The 19,257-nt window shown below is 37.8% G+C and overlaps 1 protein-coding gene across 1 annotated transcript in view; it reads left to right on the top strand.

Moving 5' to 3' along the window:
• The window catches only part of cep290 (centrosomal protein 290), a 30,498-nt gene that overhangs the window by 5,283 nt on the left and 5,958 nt on the right, over nucleotides 1-19,257 (top strand). Inside the window, exons 10-38 of the mRNA XM_082158934.1 lie at nucleotides 3-52; nucleotides 1,270-1,392; nucleotides 3,113-3,406; nucleotides 4,313-4,475; nucleotides 4,642-4,742; nucleotides 4,827-4,893; nucleotides 5,016-5,128; nucleotides 5,202-5,286; nucleotides 5,366-5,499; nucleotides 6,685-6,849; nucleotides 6,944-7,093; nucleotides 7,183-7,298; nucleotides 7,492-7,594; nucleotides 7,688-7,918; nucleotides 10,218-10,391; nucleotides 10,469-10,580; nucleotides 10,711-10,916; nucleotides 11,774-11,925; nucleotides 12,027-12,138; nucleotides 12,203-12,658; nucleotides 12,896-13,060; nucleotides 13,159-13,266; nucleotides 13,350-13,484; nucleotides 13,580-13,843; nucleotides 13,937-14,044; nucleotides 14,188-14,387; nucleotides 15,606-15,819; nucleotides 16,049-16,186; nucleotides 18,284-18,505. Of these exons, the coding sequence (XP_082015060.1) occupies nucleotides 3-52; nucleotides 1,270-1,392; nucleotides 3,113-3,406; nucleotides 4,313-4,475; nucleotides 4,642-4,742; nucleotides 4,827-4,893; nucleotides 5,016-5,128; nucleotides 5,202-5,286; nucleotides 5,366-5,499; nucleotides 6,685-6,849; nucleotides 6,944-7,093; nucleotides 7,183-7,298; nucleotides 7,492-7,594; nucleotides 7,688-7,918; nucleotides 10,218-10,391; nucleotides 10,469-10,580; nucleotides 10,711-10,916; nucleotides 11,774-11,925; nucleotides 12,027-12,138; nucleotides 12,203-12,658; nucleotides 12,896-13,060; nucleotides 13,159-13,266; nucleotides 13,350-13,484; nucleotides 13,580-13,843; nucleotides 13,937-14,044; nucleotides 14,188-14,387; nucleotides 15,606-15,819; nucleotides 16,049-16,186; nucleotides 18,284-18,505 (4,661 nt within the window). The remainder of the gene's footprint in view (nucleotides 1-2; nucleotides 53-1,269; nucleotides 1,393-3,112; nucleotides 3,407-4,312; nucleotides 4,476-4,641; nucleotides 4,743-4,826; nucleotides 4,894-5,015; nucleotides 5,129-5,201; nucleotides 5,287-5,365; nucleotides 5,500-6,684; nucleotides 6,850-6,943; nucleotides 7,094-7,182; nucleotides 7,299-7,491; nucleotides 7,595-7,687; nucleotides 7,919-10,217; nucleotides 10,392-10,468; nucleotides 10,581-10,710; nucleotides 10,917-11,773; nucleotides 11,926-12,026; nucleotides 12,139-12,202; nucleotides 12,659-12,895; nucleotides 13,061-13,158; nucleotides 13,267-13,349; nucleotides 13,485-13,579; nucleotides 13,844-13,936; nucleotides 14,045-14,187; nucleotides 14,388-15,605; nucleotides 15,820-16,048; nucleotides 16,187-18,283; nucleotides 18,506-19,257) is intronic.

A 19,257-nucleotide genomic window follows, 5' to 3' on the forward strand; every position in this document is an offset into this window, starting at 1 on the left:
AGAGGACGACCCAGTTTTGGCTGCGGTTAATGCCAAAGTGGAGGAGTGGAAGGTGAGCTTGTATGCAAATGTATGTATGCCACAAAAAGCTGGCATGCAAATATGGCGAATTTTCTCAGTAGTACACTGTTATTGTTTTCTTTTGGTTTTACCTGTTTATCAATTCTTAAGAATAGTTTAAATAGTTGTCTTTGTGCCAGACTCTTTCAACCAACAACTTCTGAGTTAATGATCCAAGAAGAATGTTTTTGTTTTTTTGTTTTTTTACATTGTGCTGTCACGCATCTACAATGGAATTCAGCTTGTATGCATTTTAAGAAATATAGATGGAAAAATTCTTGGGCTTTTAATTTATAAAAAAAATATCGATATTTTATGTCAAAAGCTCCCAAATGAACCCAAACGAACATAACTTTTGTAAAATTTTTGTGGCTGACGAGTAAATCATTGAATAGACATTACAAAAAGTGCCTTTAGAAGTCAATATGAGAAGTCAAATATAATATAATATTCTCAAATTTGTGTTTTTATAGCATAATTTACAAAAAAATCTATTTTATAATCAATTGTACTAACTTAAGATGTTCCTGGAAAATGCATGAGAATATTTTCTAAGGGCTAGTTCATACTGCCCCCAAAATAAAGAATAAACTCCAGACACAAATAAAGATCACGTAATCTCATTGTGAGAGCAAAATCACTTATGCTTTTAATATTAATGTTGCATAACAAATTAAATAATATAATGATACTATTATGACTCTGAACAAGTTGAAACAAATCAACTATAAAAGAAAGTCGTTATGAATGTTTTCACAAACCCTATAATCATTTACTTTGGAACTACTCTTTGTTTGGATAGATGTCGTACCTGATGGAAAAGATCCAAAAAGTTGAATAGCTTGTAATTAAAGTGGCTCAAGTTACTGTCTGGTTTGCAACACCATGACTTCGGTGAAAATCAGTGCCAAATATCTAACCCGCAGAAGGTATCATACATCCTAGCAGGGCCGTCCCTATATGGGCGAAAGGTAGTGACAATTCTAGCGGCGCACGCAATTTCCACCGAGGGGGGCCCACAGCAACATCCCGCACCTGGATACCCTAACTACGGCCCTGCATCCTTGCAACCTATAGACCAGCAATGTCCCTAAACAGTCAAATACAAAATACACAATGAGTCTAATGAGGGAATAAAAAAGGTTTCTTCTTTTGGTAGTTTAGGAAGTTCTACATGCTGTAACTGTCATGTGTTTGTGTCGGTTTCAGAGTGTTTTATCAGTGAAAGATATGGAAATTTTGGAGTATCAACAGATGATCAGAGATTTGAGGGAGAAACTTCGAGCTGGTCAGATGGACTCCGACAAAAGCAACATTATCGCACTGCAGCAGGTTAGCCAGATATCATATCTCACAGCTCTCTATCCTGAAAAAGGTTGAACAATAGGGGTGTCAATATGTACTTAGCAAATGTTCAATTTGTCATTTATAATATGTAATTATATGTTTGGTGTCAGTAAAGATGTCAAAAGATTTGTATTTCAATCAATGCTGTTCTTTTGAGCTTTCTATTAATCAAAGAATCTTGGGGAAATGTATCACTGAAATATTAACCAGCATAACTGTTTTCAACATCGATAATAAGAAATGTTTCTTGAGCAGCAAATTAGCATTAGAATAATTTTTGAAGGATCATGTGACACTGAAGACGAGTAATGATGCTGGAAATTCAGCTTTGCCATTACATGAATAATTTTCAAATATTTTTAAACAGTTATTCAAATTTTTTATAATATCTCACAATATCACTGTTTTTACTGTATTTTTGATAAAATAAATGCAGCCTTGGTGAGCATGAGAGACTTCTTTCATATACATAAAAAGTCTTAATACCGGCCCCAAACTTTAATTTTTTATTTATTTGTTTGTTGAATTTAATATTATATTTGTAGTATGTAAGTATACATATTACATTTGTGTTTTGATTAAAAATATATATAATTATTAAATGATCAACCAAAATTAATTTCATTAATCAGGTGATGGCATTCATTGTAAAACTCACTTAGTCATTGTTTTTATTCTTTCTCTCATATACATTTTTATTTATCAACCAAACTTATTTTTTTCCCCCTATTAATTAGGATTGATTTATCTTAGGCCTTTTTCACACATCCTGCGTTTGCAGTGTGACAGCGTTTAGTGATTTCTGAGTTGTGACATTGAATAGTGCCTTTAATTGCGGTGATTAATAAAATGAGTATTAGAAGTTGGCCTTTGATAATTTTAACAAACTTGTTTATTGTGAAATTTAATTTACATGAGTAAGACGTGAATGAATTTATAAGGAATGGAACAAAAACCCCAAAGTGTAGCTATAAACTGCTCAAATCATCTGGATTCAGTCAGATTGCTGAATAGAACATGTTTATGCGTTTGTCATGTGGAACGTAGCCCACCAGATGTATTGTTTTAAACAATGTGTCCCACTTTTATTTTATGTTTTCTTCATAATAGCCTGTATTGCAAAAGATTGTGTTGATAACACCGATCTAGATAGATAGATAGATAGAAGTGCTTGATCAATAGGTTTATAGTGCATTTCAATGTGTTTTCTCTTAAGTTTAGTACATGACGCATGACAGAAATATTTTCAGTGGCATAACTCACCATCGCCACTGTGATGCTTCTGAGAACACAGCATGAATGCTGTAGCCTGTTAATATGAGCGCCGAAACTGGCCACAGACGTGAGATGTGTGAAACAGGCCTCAGATCTATGCTAATGCCTTGCCAATTTGGCTTAGTTTGTGTGCTTTATTATGTCTGTCTCTTTATTTGTGTGTTCTTTTTGATGCACGCTCGTTTTAATCGTTACTACCTCCTTTCAAATGCTTCATTGGCTTGCAAATGTTTCCTATTTCCATTCTCTCTCCTTTACGACTCGGCCGAGTCAGGTCATATATGAACTGTGTGCCGTGAGTATCTCTGTTTCTCATTTCCTTTGCTTTATGTGTCATTCATCTGTCTTCATTCATTGTTTCCGTCATATTGGTTCATCTCATTCTATCCCAGTTCAAAGATGTCACTGACTTTGTGTTTGACTTCAAAAGGCTGTGCAAGAGAGGGACAACCAGATCAAGATGCTGTCAGAGCAAGTCGAGCAGTACACAACGGAAATGGAAAAGAACGCTCTGCTCGTCGAGGAGCTGAAAAAACCATTGAAGAAAGAAAAAGGTCATGTTAGTGTGCAGCAGCGTAGGTTGGAGGACTTGAGCAGTAAACTGCTAGTGGCTGAGAGGAGAGCTCTGGAGGCCGAGCGTGCCGCCCAACTGGCTGAACGTGACGCCAGGGACAAAGACAAAGAACTCAATGACACCCTCAGTCGAATCCGTCTCTATGAGTCTGTGAGTTTGTACCTTGGCACTTACCTTCAGTATTGTACAATTCACTGCCGTTACAAAGTCAAAATACTTTTGGGGGTTTCTATAAATAGTCTGAGGTTTGGTTGACAATTAGTTACTCTATTTTCCAATAGCATCTTCAACTCAGTAAGGTCACAAAGCATCTTAACAAGATTTCTTGAATCTACAAGTAGAAGTCGCAGCGATGCGTTAGGAACAATATGAGCCAAAGGATCTGTTCCTTATAAGCTCACTTATACATTTGTTTGTTTTTTCATGGAATCTTCAAAATAAAAATGTAAATAAAAAAGGGTCAATAATTCATAATGAATTAAAAATTAATATGAATTAACTAATATTATTATTTGCTCAAGCAGCTTCAAAAAAGTTTATATTAATATGATTATCAACTGACAACAGTTTTATTCATACTTTGATCTGTCGCATCTACCTTTGTGACAAAACTCATATTTAACGAAAATAATATGTGTGGATAAATGTCATATTTATACTTTTTCATTTTAAATATAAACATTATACATTTAATGAGTAAAATGATATATGTGTGAATATGGTTATCAACAGTTTCATAATTTTTGTTGTTCTGTTGCATCTATCTTCATGACCACTAGCTAAAGATAATGATATTTTTTTATTTAGAGTTAATAATGTAATTAAAAAAAATATATATATTATCGCACTATATTCTAGCAATAAAGTTTTTGGGTGGCTTCTCAAATACAAAGGTTTTGGTGTAACTTTTACAATGTCTGACATAAGTAGCAACACTTGATCACAACAAATTAAAGAGTTAAACATTTAGAAAACAACAAGGGGACACTTTAGCTTATAGAAAGTTATTTTATGCCTACATAGACGTTTGTCTTGAAGCACTTCACTGTCTTTCAGGGGACGGATGGTTTGGAAGCTGCAATCACTGAGATCAAAGAATGTAAAAATCAAATCCGAGTGAGAGACCGGGAGATAGAAGCCATGATAAAAGAGATTAACCAGCTGGAGATCAAAATCAACAATTTACTAGACGAGAACGAAGACCTACGAGAACGGCTGGGTAATTTTCTTCAACCTGCTTATTATTTTAAGATTGCCATCATGGATCTGGCTCAATTACTGTATCTCTGTTTTTACCTACACCTAGATATAAAGATTGTTTTCATATCCCATATTGATTTTGCTAATCAGCTTTGACCCTCATTGGGATCATGTTCCCTCACCAGGATTAAATCCAAAGGAAGAACTGGATTTGAGTGAATTTCAGAGATCAAAGGTTTTGAAGCAGAGACAGTACAAAGCTGAGAACCAGGTCCTGCTGAAAGAGGTAAACACTTAATCTCTATGGTCTGGCTTTGGTCCATTATCCCATTTTAATTTTGTCTGTGACTTTTAACGGGACTCTCCTTAGATTGAGCGCCTTGAGGAGGAAAGGCTCGAGCTGAAACAACGCATTCGTGCGCTGGTTAAGGACAAAGGTGAGATCTTAACTCCAAGATGCTACATATCAGTTATATTGTCCTATTCACATAAACAGATCATTTGTTTGCATTGTAACATTATATAATAAAACCTGACAGCACATTTCCTTTTTTTTAAGGCATATCGGTAGTCAGTAGTTCACTGCTTGATGACAGTGTTGAAGAAAAGCCCAGCAGATCTCTTAGAGAGAGGCCTGTCTCTGGATCTACCGATGAAGAGATCAAACGCAAAGTAAGCCTTTATCAGAGAACGATGAGTTTTTAACATCTTAAGCGTTAAAGCTAACAAACTGTTTGTTTCTCAGAACGAGCGTCTACAGAAAGAGCTGAGCAACAAAGAGGAAGAACTGGAGCTCAAGAGAACAGAATCTGCCCAGTTCAAGGCCAAATGTGAGAAGCATCACCGTGACCTTCCAACACTTGCAGTATCAGGTGGTTTCTGTGACTATAATGTTTCTCTCTCCTGCAGTGAATGAAATGCTGAATGAGAATAAACAGCTGGAGCAGGGAATGAAAGAGATCCTGCAGGCCATCCAGGACGCTCAGAACAAAACACCCACACCCACTGGCGTCAGCATTCCCAGCCTGGAGAGACTCGTCAGTGTACGTTCACCAACGTTTAGTGGGCCCACACTGAATCTGTGTAGTATTGCATTATTTTCTTTGTAATATTTAATGAAAATAAATAATTTATATTTATATGTGTGAATTATAAAGAATATTAAGTAAATGATAATAATAATAAAAATTTTTTTATTTGAAATAAATAATAAATATTATAATTATGCATGTGAAATTATACATTTAAATATAAAAGTATACATTTAATAAGTTCTATAATAATTGAGGAAATGTGTGAAAGATAATAAATGTTTTTAATTTAAAATAATATATAGTGTGTATATATATATATATATATATATATATATATATATTAATGCTGTCAAATCAATTAATCATATCTAACAAAAGTTTTTGTTTATGTAATATATGTGCGTATATATATTTATATATATAATGTGTGTGTGTGAGTGTGTAAATATACATATACACACATATATATATATATATATATATATATATATATACACATATTATATAAGCAAAACTTTTATGTTAGATGCGATAAGTCACGATTAATCGAATTGACAACACTAAAATATATATATATATATATATATTGTATATAAAATTATACATTTAATGAGTAATGCAATATTTAATTGAAAAAATGATAGGTTTTGAAAAATAATAGTAAATAACTTATAAATAATAAATGTCTTCGTAAGTTGTATGTAACTAATAAATAATATATATATATATATATATATTTATACATTTTAACTTATATATAACATTTAATTTTTAATTTATAAATAAATAATACGTCATAATTATGCATTTTAAATAATACATTTAAATATAAAATTATACATGTAATGGTCTGTAGTAAAATGTGTACTTTCAAGTGTGCTACACTCTTATTTGACCGTTTATTCAAAATATTTAATGAAAGCCTTTACAAAATGTAATTAAAGTGAGGGGAAAATAGATGAAAATCTAAGGGGAGACAGGCAGTCAAATCTTGTGGAAATCTGCTGATCTTTCATCAGAGTTCTGCAAGCAGAGATTTTGTGCTGGTACAGTGATTAGTCATCTTGATAACTTTTTTCAATCTTACATTCTTGAATATGAAGTTTTTGGTCTCTAATCTTCCAGCGAAGTGACATTGCCGTTCCTAAATATCCTGTCACAACATATATGAGTGATAAATGTGTTTATCTTAAGGCGTTGGAGATGAAGTACTCAGAGGGAAAGTTTGATGCAAACCTCCACCTGAGAACGCAGGTAGATCAGCTGACCGGCCGCAATGAGGAGCTACGCCAGGAGTTGAAGGCTGCGAGAGAGGAGGCAGCAAACACTCTCTATCAGTTAACGAAAGCTAATGAGAAGGTATTTACTCAAAATACCAACGCAAGCATCTACTGGATTAAAAATATGGTTTTAAATTCACTGGCACACTCTCTTTTTTGTGTCTTTTTTGTAGGTTGCTCACTTGGAAAGTGAGGTTGAATCAATGAGCAAATCAACGGGCACTTCCATCCCTTACAAGACATTAGCTCTGCCTGAAGAGATGACGCCAACTAGTGTCGAGGTCATCAACGCTCTCAATGAATACATAGTACAACTCCTACAGGTGTGTGTCAATCTGGTAACTGTTTTGTGTTATAATGGACACCAGATGTAAGGTACATAATCTTAAGACTCCCAACTGTGGATGTTCAGGAGATCAAAAACAAAGAAGATTCCATTGAGCAGCTCAGTTCAGCTCTGGAAGAGTATAAAAGGAAATTTGCAGTGATGCGCCATCAACAAGGACTTCTATATAAGGAGCATCAAAGGTATGCCAAGCAATAAAGATCATTTATATTGTAAAATATCATATATATAAAAGGTATGTAGAGCCAAAAAGATTGTTTATATTATAATGTAATATATATACAGTATATATATATGTATATATATATATCAATCATACATATGATTGGTAACCATTAAAGCATTGTTTTAATTCACTGTGTCTGTCTGCTCCAGTGAGAGGGAGTCTTGGCAAAAAGAGATGGACTTTTTTGCAGAACTGAAATCCAAACTTGAGGAGCAAAGGGAGGTGGATGTAGTAAAAATCAAAGAGTACAATGTGAGTCTCTTAAAGACTAAGTTCATCGTAAAATCACTACATTTCTAATTTGTTCTTTAAATGATTCCCATCATCTGTTTGACTCATTTCCAGCACTGGTTAGAGGCTCTTGAAAAGGACCCAAATGAGATCAGACAGGAGCTTGCTGAGACGGCTCGGAAAATGATGGTTCTCAGGGTCAACGAGAAGTGTCTGACGCGACGTTACACGACTCTGCTTGAGCTCGAGCAACACTTGAGGAAGGAGAACGGCAAACTGAAGGATGATTTCAGACACATGGAGGCCGTGGTAACAGAAAGAATTGGCTACCTGCAGAGGTTCAAGGTATCAGGCAACACTCATACAGATCAAAAAGAAACCTATGAATGATGGGATTTATTAGAGGCCTACTGATAGGGGTTTTCTAGTGGCCGATACTGATATCTAGTTTTGGAAAAGTTTAAGAAAACATAGTGTAAAAAAATATAAATAAATAAATAAATAACTTGTAATAAAAAAAAGTTATCATTAAGAGAAATTGACATTTATTACAGTTTCTTTCTGCTTATAAATTAATCACAATTATTTTATTATTTATTATCACATTAATACCCTAATTGTTGGTAGAATAAAAAAAGATAAAAACTAAATATTTTGTGTATACAGTAATATTCTACACATATTTACAATATGTTGTACAGCAAATACATATATGGATAGCTACTATTTATATTTTGGGTAGAGAGTCTCTTACAAAGGGAATCATCATATTTTTAGGACCATGATGTCAAAAAGCTTAAAACCCCCTTATTAACAGGAGTAGCCAAAAGTGATGTCTGACTGAGGAAAATGTACATTTTCATCCTTTTATTTAAAAATTATTTTAAAAAATTGATTGTTGATTTTGTAATCATACTGATTGACAAATTGTAAAGACATACTTTTTTGTCCTGGCTGTCATACAAAGTTCTTGAAATACACCTCTGGTGCAACTCAGACTCATCATCAGTGATGTATCCTGGGTTCATTGGGTGTTTCGGGTCTCACAACATCATACACCCTCGCCCAGGCGACCCAGCCAGGGTTGATCAGACCCTGGCTTGTGTCTGAGTAGCTTGTCCAATCCACGGATCACCCCGCTTGATCCACAGCCATCTTGACGCCTTTTCAGCGGCATCCGTGATATTCTTGGTGGCTTTCCTGATGTGCAGTCCCTTCACTCCAAGCATCTTGAGAGCCCTGATGAGTGACTGGCCGACGAATCCTCTGCACCCGACCTCGATAGGACTGCATCGGGTCCTCCACCCCCTGCTTCGGCATTCGCCTGCCAGCTCCTCGTACTTGGCCCTCTTCCTCTCAAATGCCTCCTCCATCCGGTCTTCCCAGGGAACAGTCAACTCCAGCAGGACCACTTGCCTTGTTTTTTCTGACACCAGGACAATGTCTGGCCTGAGCGTGGTCGCCGCGATGTTTCCTGGGAATTTGAGCTGTCTCCCTAGGTCGACCTTCAGCTGCCAGTCCTTTGCTGTTGCGAACAGCCCCCCTGATTCCTTCAAGCGCTGATGTGGCTTCTCCCCGGCTTTAACAAAGACGATGTTCTGTCTTGCTGGTTGCTGGTGTTTACTGCAGGTGATCCCAGTACTGATGACCTCAGCAATGACCCTCAGCACTTGGTCGTGGCGCCAACGGTAGCGCCCATCTCCCAGTGCTTTTGGGCAGCTGCTCAAGATGTGCTCCAATGAACCTCCTCTCTGGCAGAGTGGGCACAGTGGTGTATCTGCCAGGCCCCAGCGGAAAAGATTGGATGGACTGGGGAGGACATCATAGACAGACTGAACCAGGAATTTTATCCGGTGTGGCTCAGACTTCCACAATTCTGTCCACGATATCTTTCGGTCTGCCACCTGCTCCCATCGGGTCCATGCCCCCTGCTGCCGCATCCCTACTATCCTACTGCAGCGGGCTTCTTCCACCCCAGCTCGGACCTCATCTTGGATCAGCTGTCGCCTTTCCTTTCCCTGGGCCTTGTTAAAGCGAGGTCTTGGATTGCTCCCGAGTCCTGCCCGTCCAGATGCCACTTCCCCCACCAGCTCACTGTGTCGCAGCCGTGACAGAAATGATGAACACATGCAAAAACAAGAGAGAACTAACAAAATATTAATAGCTGTAGTCAATGGATAATTTTTCTTTTTTTTTTCTATGCATTTTTGTTTTGCATAATACAATAAAGCCTGTAGCTGTAGCTTGCCTTTTTTGACACAGAATTTTGTCAGATACCTTAACCAAGTATAGTGTTTTTTTTTTTTTTACTTCATATTTAAAATATTTAAACAATATAAAATATTTGCCTTATATTTTGATAGTTTAATTGAATTTGTAGGGTCATGAAAAACAAATCTCCCCTCCAGACATCACTTTTGGCCACTACTGTATATGAATTTTAAAACTTAATGTCAGCAAAATTGCTGAAATGGAATAAAAACTTTATGAACTCTCAAGACAATATTAACAAATAATAAAAATGTATAAATAATGATTGTATTTTTAATGACAAATTTAGTTGTTTTAGTACTGTTTTGTTGTTTTTCCAAGGCATCTTCGCTGAGAGCTGTAACTGACCTCTGTAAACTTGCTTTGCCCTCAGGAAATGGCTGCGTTTAAAATAGCCGCATTGCAGAAATCCCTTGATGGTAGTGTTTCTACATCAGAGCTGGAGAGAGCCAACAAACAATACACTGAGCTCACCATCAAGTACAGAAACCTCCTACAGAAAGACAATCACCTTGTTCAGAAGACAAACACACTGGAGCACCTAGAGGTACATCTCTTGGCAAATTACGTAAAGCAATGGAGGTCTTTCTTCATTTTTATTACAGCACTCTCCTTCACTTTCAGAGGGAGAATGTGTCTTTACACGAATGCATTAACTCCATCAATAAAGAGCTTGAGATTAGCAAGGAGAAGCTTCACACATTGGAGCAGGCCTGGGAAAACTTCAGCACGACTGGTAAACGTCACTGCTAATTGATTAGACGAAAGCAATGTTGAAGCATTGTGAAATATGTCATTGAATAAAAAAAGTTATCTCTTCAATATCCTAAAGTTGACCTATTTCCCATGATTTCGGGTGTTCACAGGTGGTGAGAACAGCATGGACAAGGCAGCCAAAGCCCTGGCCAACAGCGAGATTGTATCTGTGTCCAGACGCATCACCATGCTGGAGATGAAGGAGCTAAATGAAAGACAGCGAGCCGAACATGCTCAGAAGATGTACGAGCACCTGAGGAACTCCCTCAAACAGGTGGAAGAGCGCAACTTTGAGCTAGAGACCAAGTTTGCTGAGGTGGGTCTGATTTATCTCTTGCATCCATCACTTAGCATCCATCCCGAAAACAACCATATAGAAACGTGCCAAAAAACACTTTCAACACCTTAGCTTGAACATTTTATAAATTTTTTTATAAAACACAGTATGCTGAACATTTAATAAGCTTTTAGGTTATTTTAATAAAGCACATTATGTTGAATATTAAATGTTGAATTATTTTTTTTTTTTAAACACAATATGTTAAACATTAAATAAGTTTTTATATTAATAAAACAATATGTTGTACATTAAATGCGCTTATATTTTATTTGAATAAAACACAAATAAAACATTTGATAAAACGTTTAATAAGCTTTTGTTTTATTTTAGTAAAACAACTTTTTTTTCTTTTTTTTTACAGTTTGTTGTTCTTTTAATAATCTTTCATTTTATTTAATTTTTTATAAAACACAGTATGCTGAACATTTAATAAGCTTTTAGATTATTTTAATAAAGCACAGTATGTTGAATATTAAATGTTGAATAATTTAATTTTTTATAAAACACAATATGTTTAACATTTAAATACGTTTTTATATTAATAAAACAATATGTTGCACATTAAATGCGCTTCTATTTGATTTGAATAAAACATTTGATAAAACGTTTAATAAGCTTTTGTTTTATTTTAGCAAATGTTTTTTTTTTTAAACAATATGTTGTTCTTTTAATAATCTTTATATAAAACACATTATGTTGAACATTAAATAAGCTTTTATTTTATTTAATTTCCTTTTTATAGCTTTTATTTAATAAAAAAAATGTAAACAGTGTGTTGAACATTTAATTAGCTAAATTTAATATTTTGCATATATTTCTGTATGGCGGTGTAGCTCACAAAACTAAACCTGGAGGCTCAGCGGATAGAGCGGGAGCTCAGGGACGAGCTGGCGGACAGCGTTAGCAAACACATCAGCGACGCTGATCGCAAGCGAATCACCGAACTGGAGAAAACCGAGGCAGAGCTGCGGATTGAAGTGTCCAAGTAAGCCTGTGGACTCAACCTGTGCACATGCTTGCTATTACAACAGTATCATGAGAAAATGTACACAAACATCTGTTTTAAGAGGTTTCAAATGTTTGCAGGTTGAGGGAGGTGTCAGATGTCGCTAAAATGCAGGTGTCCGCTCTGGAGGCCAGACAGCAGTCGAGAGAGAAGGAAGTAGAAAGCCTGAGGAGACAGGTGTTGGACTACCAGGTATGTTTTTCTCTTTTCAGTTGTGCACCCTTTTGATCACGCCACTAAACGCACATCTCCTCAGGCTCAGTCCGATGAAAAGGCCCTTATCGCCAAACTCCACCAGCACATTGTAGCTCTCCAGTTGAGCGAGACCACAGCAATCAGCCGGCTGGAGGCCGCCAACACGCGCCTTCAGAAACTCGAAGCGCAAAAGCTCAGAGTCGAACAGCAGCTGGATGCCCAGCAGCAGACGCTGTGGCACGCAAGGCAGGAGGGGCATCAGCGGGCCAGACACCTGCGCCACACCATTCAGGCCCTCCGCAGACAGTTCTCAGGAGCCTTGCCGCTGGCCCAACAGGAGAAGTTTTCCAACACCATGCTCCACCTGCAGGAGGACAAGGCACGGGCCAGGGAGGAGGCGCAAAAGGCTGCGGAGGAAAGGAGGAAAGCAGAAGGGAAGGCACAAGAACTGGAGCTAAAGCTGAAGGGGTTGGAGGAGCTCATAGCAACACTGAAAGATGCTAAAGGAGCGCAGAAAGTAAGTTGATTGAGTGATTCTTGAAAACATGTTTTCTTAATTTTATTGAATTTTTTAAAATTATTATTTATTTATAATAATTTCATTCATATGTATTTATTATATATATTTATATCTTATATCTTTTCACTTATATCTATTCAAGTTAAGTTACTCGTATTAATAAAGGAAATTGTTCCCATAAACAGTCATTTGCACTCAGCTGCAGAATTTACAGCTTAATATCAACCCCTACAGGTGATCGAGTGGCATAGGAAACTGGAGGAAGTTCGTCTGTTGGAAATGAGGCAGAGCAGAGAGCTTAATACCCAGCGGGAAGAGATAAAATACTTAAAGAACATTATGGCGGAGCAGGAACGCACCATCAGCGGCCAGGAAGAGGAGCTGGTGCAGCAGAATAATGTCAGTATTGCATTTAAACAGGTTTCTTCTCTATTTTTACACTGTATAAAGCATACTTCAATCATGATTTCTAATAATATTTGTTATCCTTGTATCAGCTTCTCGAGGAGCGGCAACTGATCTGGGATCAGAGAGAGGTGCAACTGGAGCGCCAGCTCGACTCCTATGAGAAACAGCAGAATGAAATCCTAAGCACAGCTCAGAAGGTATAGACTTGACAAATGTTTGTCACTGTATTGTGGTGAGCTGTTTACTGAACTACACTTTAACTTGTCCTGTTTGAGTTTAGTTTGAGGAAGCCACAGGCTCTCTGCCGGATCCAAATCAGCCTTTAGCGCACCAGTTAGACTACGCTCTTGGAAAAATCAAAGAGCACGTTCGTACCATCCTTGAGACAACAGCCACCTGCAAAATTCTGGAAGAGGTACTTTTTTATTCATCAAGTGATTGCTGAAATTTTACCAATTGCAAACCTTGTTATTGAAGTAAGATTATCTTATAAGGAGTTTCTCTGAGCAGAAGCTGAAGGAAAAAGAAGCTGCTTTGTGGACATCAGAACAGAACGTCTTATCTCGAGACAAAGTGATCAATGAACTGAGGCTTCGCCTACCAGCCGCTGCTGAGAGAGAGAAGCTCCTGGCTGACCTGAGCAAACAAGAGGACTCTGAGAGCCAGCCCACCCTAAAAGTCGCCCACCAGACCATTAATAACCTACAAGGGCGTCTGGATCAGAAAGAAGAGGTTCTCAAGAAGTACCAGAACATGTTAGCAAAGGCTCGTCAGGTGCCTATTTAAGTTAAAAACTGAGGCTTCATAAACTTTATTACACAATTAAAAGCATAAAGGCTCAAATATCTTGAATTTATATTTTCCCAGGAGCAGGAAGAGATTGGCAAAAGGCATGAGGAAGAGGTCAGGGCTCTGCATCAGAAACTGGACGTGTATATGGACACATCGCTGGACCATTTCAAACAGACGGCTCTGGTACCTAGAGTATTCATTATAAAGCACAATTTGGCAGAGCGGGCCAGAAAGTAGAAACTAGTGCACATAATAAATATAGTAATGTCATAAATCATGGCTGCTGTCAACTTTAGTTGGCTATACTCCGTTTTTTTCTTCTCTAGGAGCTAATTAAGAAACCCACCATCAACGTACCGACCAATAAGCACTTGGTGCGGTTGGCAGAAATGGAGCAGACGGTGGCTGAGCAGGACAATTCGCTCTCCTCACTGACACACAAGCTGAGGGGGGTCATTGCAGAGCTGGACCAACAGAGGCAGCTCGCAGCAGCACAAGCCATGGAACATGCTGCAGAAACAGCCAGGTCAGACATTAAAACAAGGGGCCCTATTTTAACGATCTAAGCGCATGGTCTACGGCGCAAGCGCACTTAGGGCATGTCCGAATCCACTTTTGCTAGTTTAACGACGGGGAAAATGGTCGGCTCGCCCGGCGCATGGTCTAAAAGGGTTGTCTCTATTCTCTTAATGGGGTCATCGGATGCAAAATTCACTTTTATATGGTGTTTACATATAAATGTGTCTTTGCAGTGTGTGGACACAACCAACATACAATGAAAAAAATCCATTCACTCCTTTTTTTTTTTTATCCTCAAAAAGCCTAAACACTCTCAATAATCAAGCCTTTTGGATTGTCTGAGCAATATGATGTCATATTGCTCATGCTCCGCCCACGACCGCTGACGGACTGTCCCGTATTAGCATATTTCCGCCCTCAGCCATTTACGTGTCTTGTGTCGACACACCCATGGAAGAGAAGGTGGGGTGAGCAGGTGCTTATTATCATTTAAAGAGACATGCACCGAAACGGGTCACTGTGAACAGAGCTGATTTTGAGGAGGTAAAAAGAGTGTTGTTTTACACAACCATTGAGGAATTTGAACTAAAGTATGTTACAAACTTTACATGAAGACCCTAAAGAATCATACGAACTTGTGGAAAATGGGCATCCAATGACCCCTTTAATGAGTAATGGGTGTGTTTTGGGCGTACCGTGCAATAAACCAGTCAGAGTGTCATCTCCCATTCACTTTAAAAGCCAGTTGCGTTTGCGCCATGGCAGATTGCTATTTATGGCGCATCCCTGTGTGTGTAATAAGCAGAGTGGACCTGCGTTGTGCACCCGCCTATAGGCGCATATTACTAATGCGCCCTTTAAATAACAAAAAGAAATACTGCGCCATTGACTTTAGACCAGGTTTTTGTTGGTCAATGGCGCAGTCTGTTTCAGTTGCCTCAAAATAGCAACGCGCCAACAATGCGCCCGAACACACCTTGTTTTTAGACCAGCACGCCCATGGGCGCACAAATAGGCGCAAATGCATTTGCTATTTAAACAATGTGGCGCAAGACTTGAAAAAGGTTACTGCGTCAGGCTGAAAAACACTTGCGTCGCGCCTGGCGCCACATTGCGCTAGGTGTATGATAGGGCCCAAGGCCAGAAACAATCCCAATTTTTCAATATTGATCAATATCAAGATATTTATTCCTCATGCCACTTTTAATGGTGTTTCATTTCCAAGACTGGAGGAGAGACATGCTGCCCAAATGAAGGGTCTGTCCCAGGAGGCAGAAGAGCTGAGAGCTCAGCTTGTTCAGATGGAGAAAGAGCTGCATTACCTTCGTACGGAGCTTGAGGCCCAGAAAGAGGCCAATGTCAGGTCACCATCCAACACCATGAAGAACCTTGTGGAGCGGTTGAAGACACAGCTGGCACTCAAGGAGAAACAGCTGAAGGTACCACACAGTGGACAACTAGTGTAAATGTGCAGTCAGATTTACCATTGATTGGTAAATTTTCATGGGTGAAATACAGTCATTTTAATTGAAATCCACGTCTCTTGAGGTGCCCACGAAACTGTGCCAAAGTTTTGCTAATGTGATATCACCTTAATTCTACTGGATAGGGTTTTCCGCTGTGATTTTTTAAAGTGACTAATATCAGAATTTGGTTCCTCATCTGCAGGCTCTCAGTAAAGCTCTCTTGGAACTTCGTGGAGAGTTGACATCTCAAGCAGAACAGCAGATCATCGCCAATGCTGCTCAGAAGGAAGAGACCCTCAATATTCAACAGATCGTTGACAAGCAGACCAAGGAGCTAAGGGTAAAAATAACAAGCCTAAATTCCTACCCTATTCCTGAACCAGCTTTTGATGAGAAAGTTCATGCATCCAATCAAAATCAAAAATACTTTAACTGGCACAAATGCATCTGTCATTTTGTAGAAGCTCACCAAATTGCAAGGTAAAAGAAAATATGTTAATATAACTACTAAAAAAAAAATATATAATAGTTTTGCAATGCTCATAATAATGAGAAAGTTTCTTGCAATGAGAAATTTTTCTCATAATTAGGACCTAACATCTTATAATAATGAGAAACATTCTCGTAATAATGACTTAACATCTCAAAATAACGCTAGTGACATCCGCTGGTCAAAGCCGTGTAAATGCAACACAGCAAACATGGCACGCTCTGCAAAACAGTTAAAGTCAGTGTAATCTATAATATCATTGAATAACATTAATGATAAATTATCAGTATATGAGATGGGCTTCCATACTAGATGGTCTTTTATTCATTTGTAACATGTATTTGTATTTTTGTATATGAACAACAAGCAGCAACACAGAAGGGTGATCCATGGATTTCAAATAGATAGAGGAATGATTAGACAGCATATCCAAGTCGGTTAAAGAACGCTTCATCTGGAAATCTGTGTACAAACATATTTTCAAGCAGTTTTGTTTTAGCATAAGGGTCCGTTCACAGAACGTGCTTTTTCATTCCACTGCGTTGCTTTTTAATTTCTTTTCCATTCATTTCTTTTCCATTGTGTGTGTGTTACGTTGCGCATGACACAGCGTTCTAAAAATGCGGCACTCACTTGAAAAGAAGTTCAGCTTTTAAAAGACCATGCGTTTTTCCCCATCCCACTGCCCACTTATGTGTAAATGTTCCCCAAGTCATAAACATCTTAAAGGGGTGGTATAATGCCCTTTTCACAAGATGTAAAATAAGTCTTTGATGTCCCCAGAGTGTGTATGTGAAGTTTTAGCTCAAAATACCCCACAGATATTTTTATATAGCATGTTAAAGTTTTTGAGGGTGAATAAAAACGCACCGTTTTTGTGTCTGTTCCTTTAAATGCAAATGAGCTGCTGCTCCCGGCACAGGGGGCGGAGCTACAACAACTTGTGTCCTTTTACCTCACACAAACATGCACTGGAAATTTCAAAAACTTTTAGCCTTTTATGTTCAAACCGGAGTCAGAAAGATGGAGAGACTCGAGAAGACGTGACAACATTTCTGAATGGTTAGTTGATGAATTTATGTAGCTTATGTGTAGTTATCTTCTAGTCATTGATTAGCATATTCTGTCTTGATAATCTATAAATCGCGTTCCGGGGGCGGGGTTTATGTAAATTTTAGGGTTAATGATGTCACTAACCCGGGAGGAATGTTGTGTAGTCCCTACCAGCCGTTTGTTGTAGTCCTTAAAAAGCAATTTCTTTAAAAGAAAATATCTCCCTTTGCTTTGAATTTTGAGCGTTTGCGGTGTTGCAGATTTGCAGATGTTGTTTGTGCTCAAACAGCAACATTACACACTAACTAAAGTTAGAAAAGTGAAATCATATTCAACCACCCCTTTAAAGGTGTTTTCTGTATTGGCTATCTTCCAGATGAACCTGCACATCAAATATGTTAATCTGATAGTTTTGTAAGGCGTCGAGTTCATGCGACACAATTTCCATCGGTGAGCAGACGTCCTTTGTTACCATGGTAACCGCCTTGCTTCTGCATTCCACTTTCATACCTTTTTTCTTGTGCATGCGTAGAACGTAGTACGAGAAAAGTCATTACGAGAACGTTTTTCATTATTATGAAATATTAAGTCACTTTTATGAGAAAGTTTTTCATTATTATGAGCTGTTAAGTCATTATTATGGGAAAGTTTCTCATTATTATGAGATGTTAAGTCATTATTATGAGAAAGTTGCTTATTTTACTAAACTGTGACGGAAATGGGCTTCCTTATTATCATTTGTCAATCAAGTTTAAAAAATGTGCCATAGGACAGTTACTTGATGGGAGCAACCAACAAACTTTCAACTTTCTGGTTTTTAAGACACCCTTAAAATTTTAAGATACTGAATTGTACCCTAACCAAGCAATTATTTATCCCCGTGTTCCTCATCAGGCATGTGTGAGGGACCTTAATGAGGAGCTCCAGCTGGCTAAGGATGGTGTACGAGCGGCTAAAGCCAGAGAAAACTCGCTGAAAGAGGAGTTGGAGAACTTGAACATGGATCTTCAGAGGAGCCAAAAATCACATAACAAACTGCAGAGTGAGAAAGAGGCTCTGGAAGATCAGCTGAATGAGCAGAAGAAGAAGGTCCAGAGGCTCAGCAGCGGCCTACAGGTCAGACTGCATGTTTTTCTAATCCAGAAAGGTTCTTTACCCTTGTTCACTTGTACCATAAATGTTTGCGGTCACAAAATTCCTGTCTCTCTGATCTTGAGTAATCCTACCAGCAGCTCAAAGCACTTGGACAGTGAGTCATTGGCCCTCTTTTCTCTGCAAATGAAGAGCTTCTGCTCAATGTCTGGTTGAACAGAGCACTTCTTTGACAGCAGTGAATACGTCTAGACACTATTGTGTTGCTCCTCGCTTTTAATCCTATCAGAGTTTGTGGTCCTTGGGAAGAAAAATAACAGGGGCTTTATTTGTATGTATAATCATAGTCCTCTCAACTTTTAAAAATAAATAAAGTAAAATTGTATTTATATAGTACCTTTCAACTGTTTACAAAGTGCTTAAAGGGACACCAAAATGTTTTAATTCTGTCATCATTTACTCGCCGTCATGTTGTTCCAAATCTGTTTGAGTTTATTTCTTCTGTTGAACACAAAAGAAGATATTTTAAAGAATGTTGGTAACTGATACTATGGAACTATACAAAATACTATGGAAGTCAATGGCCACTGTCAACAGTCTCTTCAAAAATATTAAGCATCACAACTGTGTTCAACATCGATAATTATAAGAAATGTTTCTTGAGCACCAAATCAGCAAATTAGAATGATTTCTGAAGGATCATGTGACACTGAAGACTGGAGTAATGATGCTGAAAATTCAGCTTTGCCATCACAGGAATAAAATACATTTTGAAA

This window comes from Leuciscus leuciscus (assembly GCF_965113295.1).
Source record: "Leuciscus leuciscus genome assembly, chromosome: 25".
In the NCBI taxonomy this organism is placed as follows: Eukaryota; Metazoa; Chordata; class Actinopteri; order Cypriniformes; family Leuciscidae; genus Leuciscus; species Leuciscus leuciscus.